The sequence below is a fragment of the Anas platyrhynchos genome, chromosome 37 (genome assembly GCF_047663525.1).
Source record: "Anas platyrhynchos isolate ZD024472 breed Pekin duck chromosome 37, IASCAAS_PekinDuck_T2T, whole genome shotgun sequence".
NCBI lineage: Eukaryota > Metazoa > Chordata > Aves > Anseriformes > Anatidae > Anas > Anas platyrhynchos.
In genome coordinates, this window is record NC_092625.1 from 2,328,788 (window position 1) to 2,345,567 (window position 16,780).

Sequence of the window (16,780 nt, forward strand, 5' to 3'; positions counted from 1 at the left end):
CTCACAGGCTTGTGAGGCTTACCTGCTTAATGTATGCGCAGCTCTTTAGCATTTTCCTCCCATCCCCTCATAGATGTGCTAATCGTCGCATTACTACTATGCCAGGATAATGACTTTAATGTGGTGACTTACAGAAGAAGGCCTCTCAGCAGGGTGATTTTCATCTGAAGGCTCCCGCACCAGGTGCTGCTGGGGGGTTTGAATTTTTGACTGCGTGGCTCAGGGGCCAGATCTTGCAGTAATCTCTTGGCTTCCTGCCCTATCACAACCATATTGTGATACCTTCTCAAGCAAGGAATTTGAAAAAGGCGCTGAAACAACATGAAAGTGAACACAGGACCTTGAAGTTCACTGTTTAAGCCTGAATTTTGAATCTAAAGATTTTTTTATTTTTTTTCTTTAAATGATGTGGTAGGTTAAAATAGCCTTTGTTTATTTGGCTTTTATCATATCCTACTTACTTAGCACAACTAATGACTGACCAATAAAATGAGACGTTTAGAGTCCAACATCAGGTTTAAGATGCTTGTTTCTCACATGTGGTTTATGCCTTTATGAACACTCCAACACACTAAGGATGCTGATGGCAGAAAATCTGTATTTAGCCTGTATGCTGCCCACAATCAAGTGCTTGCAATTGTGGTTTTATAAACACTTGAAATAAGTGATTCATAAGACAATAATAGGATGGGCTTCTCCCAAATGCATTTTGGAGGCCAGCCTAAGTAGCAGCTTATTGTAGAAAAGCACTACCCGCTTCATTACGGAGGCGGTCGATTTAAGCAACTATACAATGAAATAGACACTATTATTTAAAATAGAAATGCATTTTGCTTTTATTGTACAAATTACTAGGAAAAAGCAGTCCTCTGCTTATTCAGTTTCTCTTATTAGATCCATAACATGGTCTACAGAAACAAAAAAAAGCTTGCCCAGTGTACCAATAGTAGTGGAATAGTAGTAATTGTAGTAGCAAAATGAAATACATAGTAAAATATAGTAAATGAAGTAGTAAAGAAATTCAATACATGAAGTAAAATGTAGTAAATGAAATAGTAAAATGGAAGTGTAGTAGTAAAATAAAGACATTTGGAATTTAAGGTATCACCTTTCTGACGACTTTACCTATACAAAATTAGTTTAGTACAATGTTCAAACCTTTGACTCATTTCTGCCAAGGATATTCTATTCTACTTCTCAAACTAGAAGCCATTTATCAGCAAGTATCATACTTTTATTTCCCCTCGTTGGTATTTTACAATAGGTACGAACAACAACAGTCCCCCCCCAAATGGAAAAAAAAAAAACAAAAACACAACAAAAAGATGTTGTTATGCATCAAGCTTCTACTAATATTTGCCAGCTACCTCATCACTGGACAACTGCATCTGAGTATTTTTGAACTGCATTTAGCGGTAATCAGAGGAGTGCTATTCGTACAACATTGTGTGTGACAGTTAAAACTGCACTTCATAGATTTTTGTATTTTCCATTTTCATGGATTTTTCCTTTTGTGATGTGTTTTGTTAGTTCTGAACTAATTACACGGTAATACAAAGAAACAGAACTATTTTTAAAGTATTTCCTTTTCTTTGCTGCTTCAAGTCAGGATGCTGATATGATTATGCACTTCTACACTTCTGCTGGTAGATGGTGGTGGTGGGGATTATGACTTACCCTCTCTGATCCAAAGCTGGGAACAGAATGGAAAAAAAAGTTATATTTGCTTCTAGCTTCATAACTCTGTAGGATGTTCCTTGCATTGAATGAGAAAGCTGGGAGGAAAGGATGTAAGACAACTGCAATAACAAGCAAACATACTAACACTCGAGGTAATTTTCTAAAACAAAAAGCAGAAAACAACTGACAGCAACAGTAACAGCCCAGAGTAGCAATCAGTCTTTTTTTTTATCTTCTCATTTCTAGTCTCTGGAGGGAGCATCCAAGATTAAGACTGCACACACCTCCAAAAAGAGTGCTGAAGTATGACACCCCATTGCGACTACTGGTTCTCCAGCTGATTTAGCAGAAGAATGTCCCTTTACAAACCTTCAGCACTTTTACATGTCTTTATTGAAGTCCACAAAGATGTAACTGTGATTTGGATGACTTACACCAATTCCTTTTTTTGCAACATAGCTAGCATGGTAATCAGATGAAAAACAGATACTAATATTTTGCTGCAGAACTACAAACAACTCTTTAAATGGAGAAAACCTTAAGAGAGAATCACTCACCACAAAGCTGCTGTAGTGAAAGCTCATCAGATCAAGAAGAAACATGCTGATACTCCTTCTAAGGTGCCTGCATTCTTGTAGCTAAGGATTCCTACAATCCTTTTAGCATCCTTATAATCCTTTTTGGAATGAAGCTGTTAATAGAAGTAATTATGCCTGAGGAAACAGATCTCAGGCATAAATTGATTAGCACGGTTCAGCTGGAAAATACTTTCCAGACAGTATGTAAAAAGGTCTTTGCTGTCCTGTGGCTGTTACAAAACAAAACAACAAAACAGGTACACCTTAGCAGAAAGTTTTTCATATGAATCTGTACTGCAAAAGATCTTTCTCAACATAGAAATCATGATACTTAATATTAAAAAGGCAAAACCCACCATCGTGATCATTTTAAATACGAGCATGCAACATAAACAATACAGTATTATTTGCTTATGTTTACGTTTGTGAACAGCAGGAAGCAGCTATGACAGCAACTGAACAGCAAGTGAAAACAAAACTAGTAATCAGTAAGTAATAGTTACAACCTTGTGGCAAAAAAGCAACTTCGAGGAGATTCTGTACAAACTGTCTATACTAGAAACAAAACCTTAATACGCTTTTACATAAGGAGATTTTATTTTTGATTCTAGACTGAAGTGTGTACTGGATGCAAATATTACTGATATGATGAGAAACCAGTAATTTTCATATGAATTCAGCTCAGTTACATATGCCGAATAGAAGCATAATGCGACCAAATTTTCCAAAAAGTATTCAAAGCACTAAAAAAAGTCACTCTTTCTTTGCCATTAACTTAGTTATAAAGAAGAAAAAAACAAACGCAAGCACTGTTATTGCTCCCATTTTTACTAATCTTTTTCCAAGGTGGGTGCTTTTTCTGGGAATACCGCTTGACTGGGGTCATTCTTCTGTTCATGCTGAAGCAGGTGTTCAGTTCATGTTGAAAGTACAACAAAGAAAAAAAGTTAGTGTGAAAAAGGTACAACAAAGAAAAAGAGTTAATGTGAAAGCTTCTGAAGTCTGTGATAAAGCATAAGCCTAGATTCTCAGGACTGAGATACTATTTGTGTGTCCGTGCCCTACTTCAACAGAAATCACTGTGTGCAAGCCTTTATCTTATCTCATGTGCAATGATTCTGTAAGCAATACACACTAGAAAACAAACTGTTTACAAACTGAATTCTTCTGGAGTAAAACATACTAGTAGACACTACAAAAATCAACACCAAAACATTTAAACTCCAATCATCAAATGTTTTAACCAGGACTTCTGCTATTTAATAACTAGAAAAACTGTTTATTAAAACAACAGTTAAACACGTATCTGATTAATTTCAAGGAGTCTTTGAAAGCTCTAAGGGAGAGTGGAAAGTACCATACAAGTGCCTGCTCTAATGCCCACTGAAGTTGAGTGCAGCCTTGTCATGAAGTGAAACACTGGTTAATTCCTGCTTCCCTCCCTTTGTATGTAACACTTGGCAGGCTACCTCATTTACTACTAGACTTTCAAAAATTGAATGCCATATACTTCACGCATACTGAAAGCCAAAATCTTGTGATGCCGAAGCTTAGGAAATACCATTGTGCAGATTTTAAGGGAATTTGTACTAACTTATTGTCTAAAGGGTTTCTCTGGTTCATTTACATTGACACTTTTCATAATAAAATGTTTCAGTGCTCTAGAAAGCTGAAAATTTAATATTAGAATGCTTCCTATTAGTCTTCCTCAGTCACGTTCATAACACACTACGGTATTTTAGTAGAACAGGAATTACTACATTTTTCAAAATAACCGGACGGCTAACGTTTAATGCCTGTTTAACAGTGGGTGTAGAGACACCCTGCTGCATCTTCGCAGCTATAAAACCTCAAATTCAGATGACAGCAAGTGCAAGTAGCACCTAACTCAGGTCCTCCCGACCCCTCGCAACTGGCCTGCACACGCAGGAGGCAGATCTATACACGCAGTTGACTTCTGCATATGCAAACAAAGGAACATAAAGAGCTAAAAAGTTCTTTGTTAGGACCTCTTAAATGTATTTGGTGCTAAGTGATTTATTAGGAGAAAGCTGTTATATTACATTAAATTTACTTGAACTCCCGGAAATTGCATTAGTAGCATTATACTTAAGGTCCGAGTTCCACATGGCTTCATTCAGTAACAGATTCCTTTCTGACACTGATGCTCCATTTACTCTACCAGAGCAGCCATTCATTTTACTGGCCTGTTACTTAACGTGACCCCACTTGACAAGAGCGTATCATTGTGTTGGTCTGAGAAGGACTGATGTGGTGCTAACATCTAGCCTTGACCTCTCCCACCCTCTTCTTTTGTCACTCTGCAAAGTTATCTGGGATGCCTCCTATTCAATCCATAAAACTGCACTATCTTCCTTGGGAGTCAATAACTCCAAACAAAAGATTCCTTAATTAAGAAGTACTCAGAGTGGTTTATGCCACAGTGGCTGTCCACATGCACAGGAGTACTTCCCACTCAGTTCCTTACTGTGGCAGAAAGAATAAGACTGACCACTCCTTCATTTGGAGACTCCGCACACTGTTCTGTAACATCCTAGATTATGTCACGTTCTGTTATGGAGAGGTGGAAAGAAGCGTACGAGTGGTGGATGCAGTGATCAAACTGAAGAGGCTGAGATAGACCAAGGTACAAAACATTTCACTGATGGCTGTCACGTTCAAGATACTGCAGCCAGGTTTCTGTGTGCAATGGAACGGCCTCACGCTCACCTTCTCCATGAGGTCCTTCAGTCTGGCAACTTCTTCTCCCAACCTTTCAACACTGGAAACCATGTCTCTGCAGACTTCAATGTATCTTTCAGTTGGCGCCCACTGCAGTGCTATCTGTTGAGAGTCAGTTATTTGCCAGAATTACTGCAAATTATAACTTAATGCTAATTAGTTGATGTAGTATAAAAGGCAGCATCAGAACAAAAATGTACCTTCTTTAATGTTAGGTTTTCATTGTATGATTTATGCATGACATTGATCTACTACTCTTTCCGCCTTTGTGGGAAGCTGCTGTCACCTGAATTTCCCTATCAGGGGAAACACTGAGTAACAGCTTTACGTTCTTTAATAGGGCAGCTTAACTCTTTGAAATAAGATTTTAAGAATAATTTTACTTTAGAGAAAAAACATTGGACAGCTTTAGAAAACTAACAATGATCAAGACATTTGATTAGTATTCAAATTTTTCATTTTACGGCATAGAATAATGTTATTCCCCAAACTCTAAATCAATTATTTTTTCCCTTTAGTTGAATACCTTGTGAGAATTTTTGAGGAAATGATTATTTACGGTCTGCAGAGGAACATTCAGCTTGCTACACTCTTTATTCAGCTTCTGAAGGAACTTGAGGCATTCGTTTCCACTACCAAAACAAAACCATATTCTATTACTTGTAGAAGGGTATGTCTTTTTGCAAGCTAAAATCATCTGTGCATTTCCAGCATTGGCTAGTAAATGAATCAGACATGCAGTTTCATTATATTAAAAAAAATAAATCTATCCTGTTTAACACGTAATACTACATTTAACATCTTGGCAAGTTACACACTTTGATTGTCTGTTCCCCCGACCCGAAAGGGTAGCAAATCCTGAAGTTACCTGGAATATTCAGCTGCACACAAAACTGAAAAAGCGTCATCCGAAAGTTTTTGTGAAACAATTCTGTTGACCTCCACTTCTATTTCCTCACTCTCACCAATCCTGTTTTTAATCAACTTAAGAAATTCTGTACCGGAGTATGCCTAATAACCTCAGAACACTGCCTTCCTGTTCACGTGGGCATACAGATCAGTCTTCCAACACCAGGAGCAGAGAGTTTAGTCAACTTCATGCTGAATTATCAATATTCATTACCCAGAGATGACATTTTTGAAAAGGACTGGGGGGGTGTGTGGGGGGGGATAGTAGTATTCTCATGGAGTCATTTAGTCTCCAGCACAGTGAAAAAATTAAGAATCTGTTACTGACTTGGGACCTGGATCTGACAATACTTTCCTTCAAGACTAAAATACCTTACGTTATCTGCTTTGAAGAAAAAAGTATACTTAGTGCTCAAAAGACAGGAAGATCACTGAAAATCAGTTTGATCAGTCTCCAAAGAGTGAAGGAAAGGATATAGAAATTTAAGAGGCTAATTTCAATGCCAAGATTTTAGATCTCCCATGTGAGAGTGACTCGATTCATTTTACTTTACGCGTCAGAAGGAACCCAAAGTGTCAGTTCCAAGGCATGGTGCAAGCCAGAAAGTTGCTGCCATTGACTGGGCAAAAGAAGAGGATGGGGGGGGGGGGGGAGGAATAGGTAAGATCATCCAAACTTCTCAAACTTCTGAGAAGTGCCTTTGTCACCACTAGAACAGTTTCAGCTACCTGTAAGCTATTTAGGTGAGTAACATCAGGCCCAAAACAAAAGACAATATTAAGCTGGCATTTCCCTGTCGCAAGACTTCATTGCATCTGGGAGAGTGTCTAAGAAGAGGCTGCATTTAGCCCACAGATCGTTTGCATTCAGCTCTCAAGTTTTCCCTACAACACCCCTCCCAAACAAGCAATATTAAGCTGCCTACTGGCAGAACACTGCTTCCTAAAAAGAGCTGGCAGCCTGGGGCCTGATCTACTGCTGCGTCTACACGGGAGGACAGGCGAGTCTGCAGACTCAACTCTTTGGGAACCATTCTGCACCTAGGACTTGTTCCACCAAGATGATCTGTCAGGAAGGGAGAAGGAAAAGTGTGACAATAAAAGCAGAACACAGCTCTCACTCGGTGTTATCCCCAACCAGGATTATACTGCTTTATACCTGTTCTGGAATTATTTCCATTAGTTTTCATTTCGTATTTGCTTCTTTCCGCCTAGAAAGGTATCTTTTTAGCTAGCTAGGATCAGTTGCAGCACCTTCTGTCACAAAATAAGTTATCTTTCTTGAGAATCCCTCCAGAATTCCTACATTAAGTATTTCATGGACATGGAAAAGAGGGAAAAATATTTGCAAAACTTCTTTATTATACCAATATGGATCTTAAAAAAACATTTTCATGGAATTCCTATCTGTCGCAGTGACATGTTATTTCCATTTCCAAATACTTCTAAATGGAAGTAACGTTTTCAAAATATAATCGCTTTTAAAAAGAATTCATGGCTGTCAAAACACCAGTGGCTAAACAGTGCTAGACACTCTGTGAGTTTATAATCAATCAGTTCCACATTTTCTACTATGTTAGTTTTGCTATGACTTAATGACTGATCTTCCTTCTCACAGAATGACTTTGAACAAATGGCAAGTAAAATCTTTATGTAACAGCAGGTAAACATAGCCTATGATTTTAGTCTCAAGGTCAGATGCCTAGAATACGTGTCAAGACATTTTCTATAAAACCACGCAGCGCTTGCCTTAACTCAAGTGCTGCCATATTTTTTGTCTTTAATCGAACAATTATTTTCTGTTTTTGAGAACAATGTATGTTCTAAATGCATACTGTACAAATAAAAGTCTTTTTGATGACCATGTTACTGGTGTATGAGACTACCTCATGTTATAGATATCATAATTCCCCCCCCTTAGATGGCTTTGCATGCAATAATTGGTAACTTTTTTTTTTATTTCTCCACTTATTATGCTCACTTTTTTTAAACTGTACTGCTTGACTGCATATACCAAACACTGCTCACTACAGGCCAATTTGAAAAAGCATTAATTTTTAACATAAAAAAATGCACGAAGCTTGAACTGGACAAAGTCCTTTCAAACTGCAACTAATACTCCTTTTACGAAGAACCAAAATCCTTTTATAAAAGTGCTGAACTTGGACACTGAGACACCCAGATGCCTGGCCTACTTCCTCAGCTCAGCAGCAAAGCCTTTATCTTAATAGGAAAGGCTCCCGTGTTGTGGAGAAGAAAGAAGCAGCTAACAGAGGAGCAGTGCACCTACTAGGCAAGAATTACCCTCTTAACTAGTAGTACACTAGCTGACAAGAAGGTATCTCCAGAAGGGTGAACCTAAATTCAAGTCTCGGTCTCCTTTAGCAAAACTATTACACAGCAAAATAGAGGATAAGAGGTTTAAGAAACCTTGACACCTTTACACTTACTACAGCCTTCAATCTTCTTTCAGTGGCAGATATGGGAACTGTTCTACCAGTGCTTAGGGGACTGATGAAGTTTAGTAAGGCTGCAGGAGGATGCTTCTCCCAGCTCAGGCCTGGCTTTAACGGGACTGCACACGAGTATACCAGAATGAAGTACAACAGGTACTGTAGAGTTGGTACTAAAGCCCTACAGAGAAGTTTTCTTTCTATCTCTGTACATCTTTTTATTGCATTTTAAACTCAAATTTAAGTACCGGAGAGTCTGTCTTGTTTACAGATACAACGGAGAATTACAGAGACCACATCAGAGTCTGCAAGGGTCAAAAATGCACTTGAAGCATGGGTAAGGGAAGAAGACAAGACGCCACTTCCTTGAAGACATATGAAAATCTGCTCACTGAAGCTGATCAGAAAAAATAAAGAATGAGTTAATGCTGGAGTCAGAGAAGCCACGTGTGATACAAACACACTTAGTGAAACCCCAGCACAGCAAGGCCACGTTACCCTACCTGGGGTACAGAGAAAGAATTTATCGCTCAGAGGTGACCAAAGCAATGGCATAAGATGGCAATATAACCCATAAACAGAGTCCTAACAACAGTAATCTAGGCTTTTAACTTTCCTTGTACAAAATGCAGACCACCATCTCTCAAAATCCACTAACTCTCATGAATGCTTATACATGGGGTAAGGTGAGAAAATCTTAGCTCTGTGCTGAAGAAAACACTGCAGTTACTTGAATAGTTTGTATTTCACTTTACTTTCCTGAGATACACATATATTACCTGAATTCCATCTTCACTACTTCAGGGAGATCTCCAATTCTTACTTCTTTCACTTGTAGCTCTTTAATAGCATCTAGGAGTTTCTGTTGATCTACAGGATTTGTAACACCCATCTAAATTTAAAGAATCATTTTGTATTTATAATTTAGTTTTCATATATATTACACATAAAACAGCTCAGTACTATTTGAGTCAAAACAAGTTACCTTTAAGTTAATGCAGTCAACTACAACGTTTGTAACTTCGAAAGTTTGTAACTTTGAAAGGACAACAACACAAAATTTAAACTATTTAATGATGGAAAACAAAACAGCAAGAACCCAGTGAAAAATCTGTTCATTACAAAAAAGAAACTACTGTTAGCTGTTAAGTACTCCTACGTTGTTAGGATGCTACGCTTACGTATTTCAGAATCATCTAAGACGTGATCCTGTTAAGGACTCGGCTACCATGTAATACTCTACAAAAGCAGACTTTTTATGTATCTGAGAGACAGCATACTTAGAAAATCAGAATACGTTTCTCAGCTCAAATTGAGACCAGGTATTACAAGCCCAAGTGCTGCTCAACATAGGCTTATACAGTCCCTATGACTTCATTTCTCATTCTCCAGCTGAGTACCGAGGCTCAGCAGGAATGGGCCACTCCGCAGTTTCAGACTGCAGGGATGCCACCGGCTCCAAAGCTGGGACCTAGGGGGTTCTCGCTCATGTTCTTGAGGTCTGAAACTCATGTCGCACATGAACCATGAGCTGTCCCTAGCCTAGAGTTTCTGATGGTCAGTGTTCATCATGACTCCATAAAAGCAGTCCTTTAAGTTCTCCGCCAGGTCTTCAGAAGTGACAGATAACACGCAGAACTATGAGATCACAAGTTTTCTTTAGACATTTCAAACGGATGTTATAGATCAACAGACAGTAACTAAAGTTTTCAGCAATTTCCATTAGGTTTTCACACGGTCCTGAACAAATTGCACTCAAGTCTCTTTGGTAAACATCACTAGCAGCCTTAAGATAGAAAAAAATGGATTTCCTAGAAATAAACTTTTTATGCTGAGCTGTAAATTTATTAGCTCTCAACTTTTTCTTGTGGAGCCCTATCTAGTACGAACTAATGTTTTCTTAATGTTTACAAAGCAAAGTGACATCTATCAGCAGTAACCTGATTTATGAGCAGCAGATTTACTTTTAGTTATGATTAACACATCAAATAAACTCTTCCAAGGTCAGAGTGGCAATTATTCTTGAGCATGAAAAATATCTGGCTTGAAGCAGGAAGTATTAAGATAATTGGAATTGATTTTGACGCAACCTTCTCATTCCTGGAACAAACAAGTCAGGACACTGCTTTCTGATCAGTGTATCAAGACTATGATATAATTCGTATCCCTGAAAATGAAACAGCTTTGCTCTGTGAGCACATCAGTTGACTGAGCACCACCACACCTTGAAGATATGGCTTATTACGTAAGGAGTGTCATAAAAGTTGTTATTGATAAAGTCCTCCATCACCACAGTCCTTTCTGAATCTACAAGTCCTAGGTGCAGAATTTAAGAAAGCGCATATACCAGTGCAATCTGCTTCCCCACAGCAGGCATGTTTTCCCTTTCCAGCCCATCTATGCTGAACAGGAGGGTTTACCAAGAATCTGACCATTCGTGTGATGATGAAAGTATACAAAGCCCCTCTTCTTCTTTATGGATAAGCAAGCTTTTAAGCTGGTGTCAGTTCAATTGTACTCTGCAGTCCACCTAATGCCAAATATTATTTTGAAGTAACCATACATTTAAGAACGTAAAAGCGTTGCACCAGGACTCGCTTGTGTCTGTTGAACAGACTGTGCAATCTTAGGCACATCAGCTAACAGCACTTCACTCAAGTAAAAGCAAACCAGAAAACCCATGAAAACCCACATGCCAGCATCAACACGACTTTTCTGTCAATCTTTAGGTAGAAATAAAAGAAGAGGTGAATAACATTACCTCAACAAAAAGATGGCTTACTTCTCAGATAACACCCGTGAGGTTTTATGCTAAGTCTTGCATCTTTGCCATATTGTCCAAATGGTCACTTTTTTTTTTTTTTAAAAAAAAAAAAAACAACTTCAAAATATTCTGCCAAATAGAAAATGCTTTTTTTTTTGTGGGGGAAGGTGTAAGAAGAGTCCTGGTACTATGATATGGAAGTATGCAGATCAGATAACTCTCTAATGATGAAGTTAAACCCTTGGCTTATATATCTTGACGTGTCAAATTTTTATTATGCTTTCTCAAATCCAGAAGAACATGCCAGTTTCTCTTATTCTAAACTAACAGACGTGAGAACGGAGCCTTCTCAGTCCAAAATGCATCAAGAAATAAAATTATTCGTGCCACTGTCCTCTGAGATGAATACTTAAAGAAGGTGCCCGACTGCCCCCCCTCCCCAAATATCTAAGTGTCACGAGAAGCACAGAACCAAACAGCCGTGTCCCAGTATGTTGAACAGACTTGTCTCAGTAGGGAACAGTTTATAACTTGGAGGAATGCAAGGATTTCAGCTTGAAAGAGTCATTGCTTAGGCTCTGTTGTAGAATACAGATAAAGATATTTACAGAGAAAATATCTTTCTGATATTGTTTGATGGAGGAAAGTGTCTCGTGTTAGTGACAGGATTTTTTCTCCGCTTCTTTGGATAAAAAGCAGCATGGTTCAGAGGCATCCATCAGAGGTCATCATTAATCTTTGCAGTAATAAGATCCAGGCTCTTTAAAAGAGCTGGCTGTTAGTGGAAGATCTGCCATCACACTAAAACCTTTCAACTCTAGAGGTATGAGGAAACAGATTAGATTTTTTTCTATCAGTGGAGTGGGGGGAAACTGTTACTAGAGCTTGAAAACTAGAATCAAGAATTTAGGGTAACTTATGAAGTGGTAAGAAGCCAGGAACATTACATGTATGTCATTAAAAAAAAAATAATCTTGAGTTGAAGACTAATTAATTTATGTCCATGCACAAAGCATGACTTGTTTTCCAGGTATTGCTTCCTGCTGTTGCTGAGGCAAGAGGCAATGAAGTTCTGCTCCTACAGATACGGTTTTCCTGTGCGAGAACAGCTGATCCAGGTATTTATTTTGGTGTGTCCCCAAAAGTTCTTTGTCATAGGAAGCCCCCAACACATTACAACACTGAAACAGAAGTTACCGGTTTATATGAAAAACATTACGTCTCTTCAGTAATGATAAGGCTCAGCTCTTCACTGAAGTCCATAACCCTCTCCCCCTCCTCCAAAGTCCCCGTGACAAAAACAAATAACAATGATCACAACATCAAAACAGGCGATCGATTTGAACACATATTCAGGCTTGCAGTTTAATGCGATCACAAGATTGCAAACCAGCTCACAAGTCACGAGAAGAAAAACCACAAAAATGTCTTAAGAGCGGAATTCCTGTAAAGGGGGGGGCTTTACAGATTCAGATGAAGCCCACGCTGCGATGCTGCCCAGCAGACAATCCCAAAGCTTCAAGAAAAGCGCAGCTGCTGACATGCCTTGTAATATTTATGTCTACATGAACTCTCGGAGAAACCTCTTGATCGACAGAACTCCCCACAGGTACCCCCTCTGAGAACACAGCTATTTCTGAGCTCTGTCAAAACACTGACAACACCAAGTCTACCCACTTACAAGATAAACCTTCATGCAAAACATCCTTATGACACCAGCACTGAAAGAACAGCAACATCTGCAGGGAACTGTCGATTCCGCCTGCTGGAACACATGCGTCCACGGGACCATGCGCGTTTTGGTACCGTCCCAGGGTAAAACAACAAACCAGAGTAGGGAAAAAAAGTTGACACTGAGGATGTGTGTGGCTAATACGTGAAGCAGGCCTCAGGCGGCTTGGTTAAGAAGGCCTCTGCAGTACCCTGGCTCAGGCACAGAGTGCAGCCTGAACTAGTTCCAGCGTTTTAAGGAGACTGCTAGGATTGGATTTCATGACGGCATCCTCCTTTAGGTGGAGGAAGTTTTTCCCAGAGCAGGAATTCCAATAAGCCTAAGGAAAAGGCAATCACCTTATTTCTACTACAAACTGAAACCTTACAATTGCTTATCAGTTTCTTCTACACAACAGTGAAATACTCAACTTCCCAGATGTAGGAAACTGTAAGAAATCCAATCTTCTTTTTTTTGGTTAAGGATTTACAAGTCTGTGTGGGATATGAGATGCCACAATACAAAAGATCCTACCATCTCACTAAGTGGACCACATTTAAAGCGGTTATTTAGGATTAGCTGCTGATAATACTAGCACTGATTTCCGTTCAGGGAAAACATGCTTACGTACTAACAACGCTAACAACTAAAATTCCAAACTGAACTATTTCCTGCTCACCCCAACTCCTGCATCATTACAGCAAGAATACTGGGGGCCTCCAATTCATACTCAGGCAAAGAATATCCAAGAATTCAACTCACAGTATTTGAGGCTGGTCTGTGGGATTACATACTTTAGAAAACATCTCTCTCTATACAGAAATTCAAGTTGCTGTACAAGATTTTGAAAACAGACCTTTAAAGAATTCTTAGAAAGTTAGACACTTATAAGGAAAAGATACTAAAGCCATTTAAGAAAGAGGAGGAAATTTTCAGAACTGACCTGCATTAACTCTTCTTTTTGCATGATCAGAAGTTGCCTTAAATATACATCTCTTTCCTGTATAAGGCAAAGGGTTTTCTGTCATCAAAAGTAATTTCAGAAGAAAATACTGACTTGATTTAATCTTTTTCCCCACTTACATTTTACTTCAGTTTTCAGATACAAGAACAACTGCACAACACCATTACCAACGAAACACAGGAGTCCTCCAGTTTAGAAACATCATGTGTTATGACTGACTAATAACCAAAACTAATCCACTGCAGCGGACCTTTATACTCCAAATGTAACTTGAAATTAAGACACTTATTTGAATTAATATTCTAGAAACAACACAACTTCTGCTGATGCTTAAGGTGCACCTGTTTTCAAGAATTCCTTTCCAGACAGCAGATAAATCACAACCTTACCTTCAATAATCCTATTAGGTGTTCTAGACCAGGACCATGTAAAAATACTTCCATGTCATCCAAAGCTGAATAGAAACTGTAAATGTAATCAGATTCAAGGTGAAAACAGTGGAAAATTAAAGCCAAAAGATATCCTCAACAATACATTGCAGAAAAAATCCCAGACAAAGCACTGTCAGACCTAAACCTGCGCGTACCTACTGATAACAGTAGTCTCTCAAAAGCATCAGGGAGTACAGCTTAACCTAGCAAAACTTCATAATTTTGCTTCTGGTCTATTAGGTAGAAAGTAGAGTTGAGCCTGAAGAAAACTACTTTCATAAATGAATGTCACTGTTTAGTAGCAAAACGTTCCGAATGAATTTTAAAGTTGCTCACAAAAGCCTGAAAAATTTCTAAGTGCGGTTTAAGATAAACTGTGTGTTCCTATCAGCTAATCTTCATACAAACTGGATTCAGCCCACAGCTGTTACCCCTTTAAACCAGCTCCATTTAAACCAAAAAACATTATCAAGAAAACAGGAATGCCTGTATTAAAGATAGCAGAAATCAGTCTGGTAACAAATTTGTTGTCAGAAGGCTACTGTTCAGAAGTTAGACTGATGAAGCAGAGTCACTCAGAGTAAGTTCACAGTTTAACATTTATAAACAAAGATAAATCATGAATTCCCCACATTAGTAAAAGATATAAACATTTTAAAAGTTTAAACAGCTTTCAACAATTAGATGAACAGTTGTAATGAACAGAATTAAACTAAAAAGCAAATGATACAAAAATCAAAAAGGACTGCTGCAATTGCGATAGCAATCCTTCACCAACATCTTGAATTTAGAGACAGTTTGCTCTGTCTTCTTGTTGGCCTTGAAATTAAGGTTAGCCTTCGATGTGAAAAGGAGGCAAAGTCATTAAGTTCCTACCGTTAAGATTTGTTAAAAAAAAACAAAAACTTTTTTTTTTTTTTTTCTGAATACGTAAGAAAACATTTCAAGTTTGCACACTGAGAATTCTCGGTAATTCTGTGGGCATACAGGGTCAATTTCAGCAGACAAAACACAGGAAGCGTTTAAAATAGTTTTAGCAGAGTTTAAAGATACTGCCCCTACCACAAAGTTGGGCAGAATTGTGTTATTATCCCTCCCCCCACTGTTGCCTCCAAACTGGGGCGAGGAGGTGAACAACCTGCAGTGATCAATTTTGCTTTTTATTTAGGCACTCAAAGCATCTAGTTGGCACAGGTCTGGGGAGTCCTTTGGTAACTCAAGGCTTGTAGGACAAGGAAAGGACATTTATTCAGCATCTGTATGTTCACTTGAAAGCCTCTCAACAAGATGACGACTCTTTAGAGAAGAGTAATCTGAAGTTTGAGAGAGCAAATTCTTGACAGGTGTTTGCCTCCTTGAACAGTACAGGCACCTGGAGCCAGGACAATTCTCGTTCAGGACAGCAGAAGGCAACGACTGAAGCTACCCTCCCTACCTAATGATCGGAAACGAATGACAGCAGCATCGATGCCAGGTTATGCTCACTGACCACGCACTGTGGGGCACAACTGATACCCAGCACAAGATGATGCATAAGGAGCAGATCGGAGAGGAAACGGAAATTTAGAAGCTAACTGGCAACGCCTGTGATGAAAATTATGCAGACAAACGGCAGGAAGGAGGTACTCAGCTTGAGGAAATACGATGGAGTAAACAAAGGTACAGCGTACTTCTTGACCGTCATCAGATGAAAAAAAAAACTCACTCTTTGTGAGTGTGTGTGTGTAAATTAATAAACAACCATTCCCACATACACAGCTTAACAGCCAGACAGCCATTAGACTCAGAGGGACTGCTTTCTGGAACCAGGAGTCACACTAATCACCAGAAACGATACAGACAAAACTGGTAGAGTTTATAAAAAGCCTACTGATGCAGTGAAATCCTACAAGTGCAAAACTGCGTAATACAGAGCTAGATCTGCATGGTCGGACATCTGGCTGCCACAAACTATTTCTTAAGTGGGCTACAGGATTTCAGTGTCGTATTTTAAAAGCTTATCAAGATTACCAAGACACTGGTTCAATGCCCTCTGGCTGCCATCAAGTTTCAACAGCACAGAATTCGGATAACGGCTGCATGGTGCTAAGTCACTTCCTTATTTTATTGGTAACATGCAAGAACAAAGAGGACAGTGCAGATAACTGACTCTACAATGCCAAACCTTCACCCTGCAGCTCTACGAAGTGCCTCTGAGATGACCACAGTTGAAGCCCCAGAAGATGAAAACCTTATTGAGGTAAACGTTTCTCTAATGACCAAACCTGATGAGGCTCTGTCTGAAACGAGGTGCCCTGACACTACCTCCAAACTGCTAGCTTGTGACCTACAGCCAGCCCCATGGTACGGAACTGTGGCATTTCAAATTCAGCATGACATGGCTGAGCAGGGACGCTGAAAACCAACCTGACCAACCAGAACAGACTGCACAGAGACTATGGGCTCTGGAAGTTGTCTTCTGAAAACTATGTCACTCAAGGAGGAAAAGTGGATGGTTTCTTGAGGACTTCTTAGCTTTACGTTCTGGAACAAAACAGTGTCAGACATC

General features: G+C 39.0%; 1 protein-coding gene across 1 annotated transcript in view; it reads right to left on the bottom strand.

The window, feature by feature from the left end:
- Nucleotides 1-1,096: 1,096 nt before the first annotated feature.
- The window catches only part of LOC119715708 (ankyrin repeat, SAM and basic leucine zipper domain-containing protein 1-like), a gene marked incomplete at its 5' end in the record, with an annotated part of 33,647 nt that continues 17,963 nt past the window's right edge, over nt 1,097-16,780 (bottom strand). Inside the window, 7 exon segments of the mRNA XM_038175105.2 lie at nt 1,097-3,100; nt 3,103-3,157; nt 4,989-5,102; nt 5,527-5,632; nt 9,142-9,254; nt 13,781-13,837; nt 14,191-14,266. Coding sequence (XP_038031033.2) covers nt 3,012-3,100; nt 3,103-3,157; nt 4,989-5,102; nt 5,527-5,632; nt 9,142-9,254; nt 13,781-13,837; nt 14,191-14,266 — 610 coding nt within the window.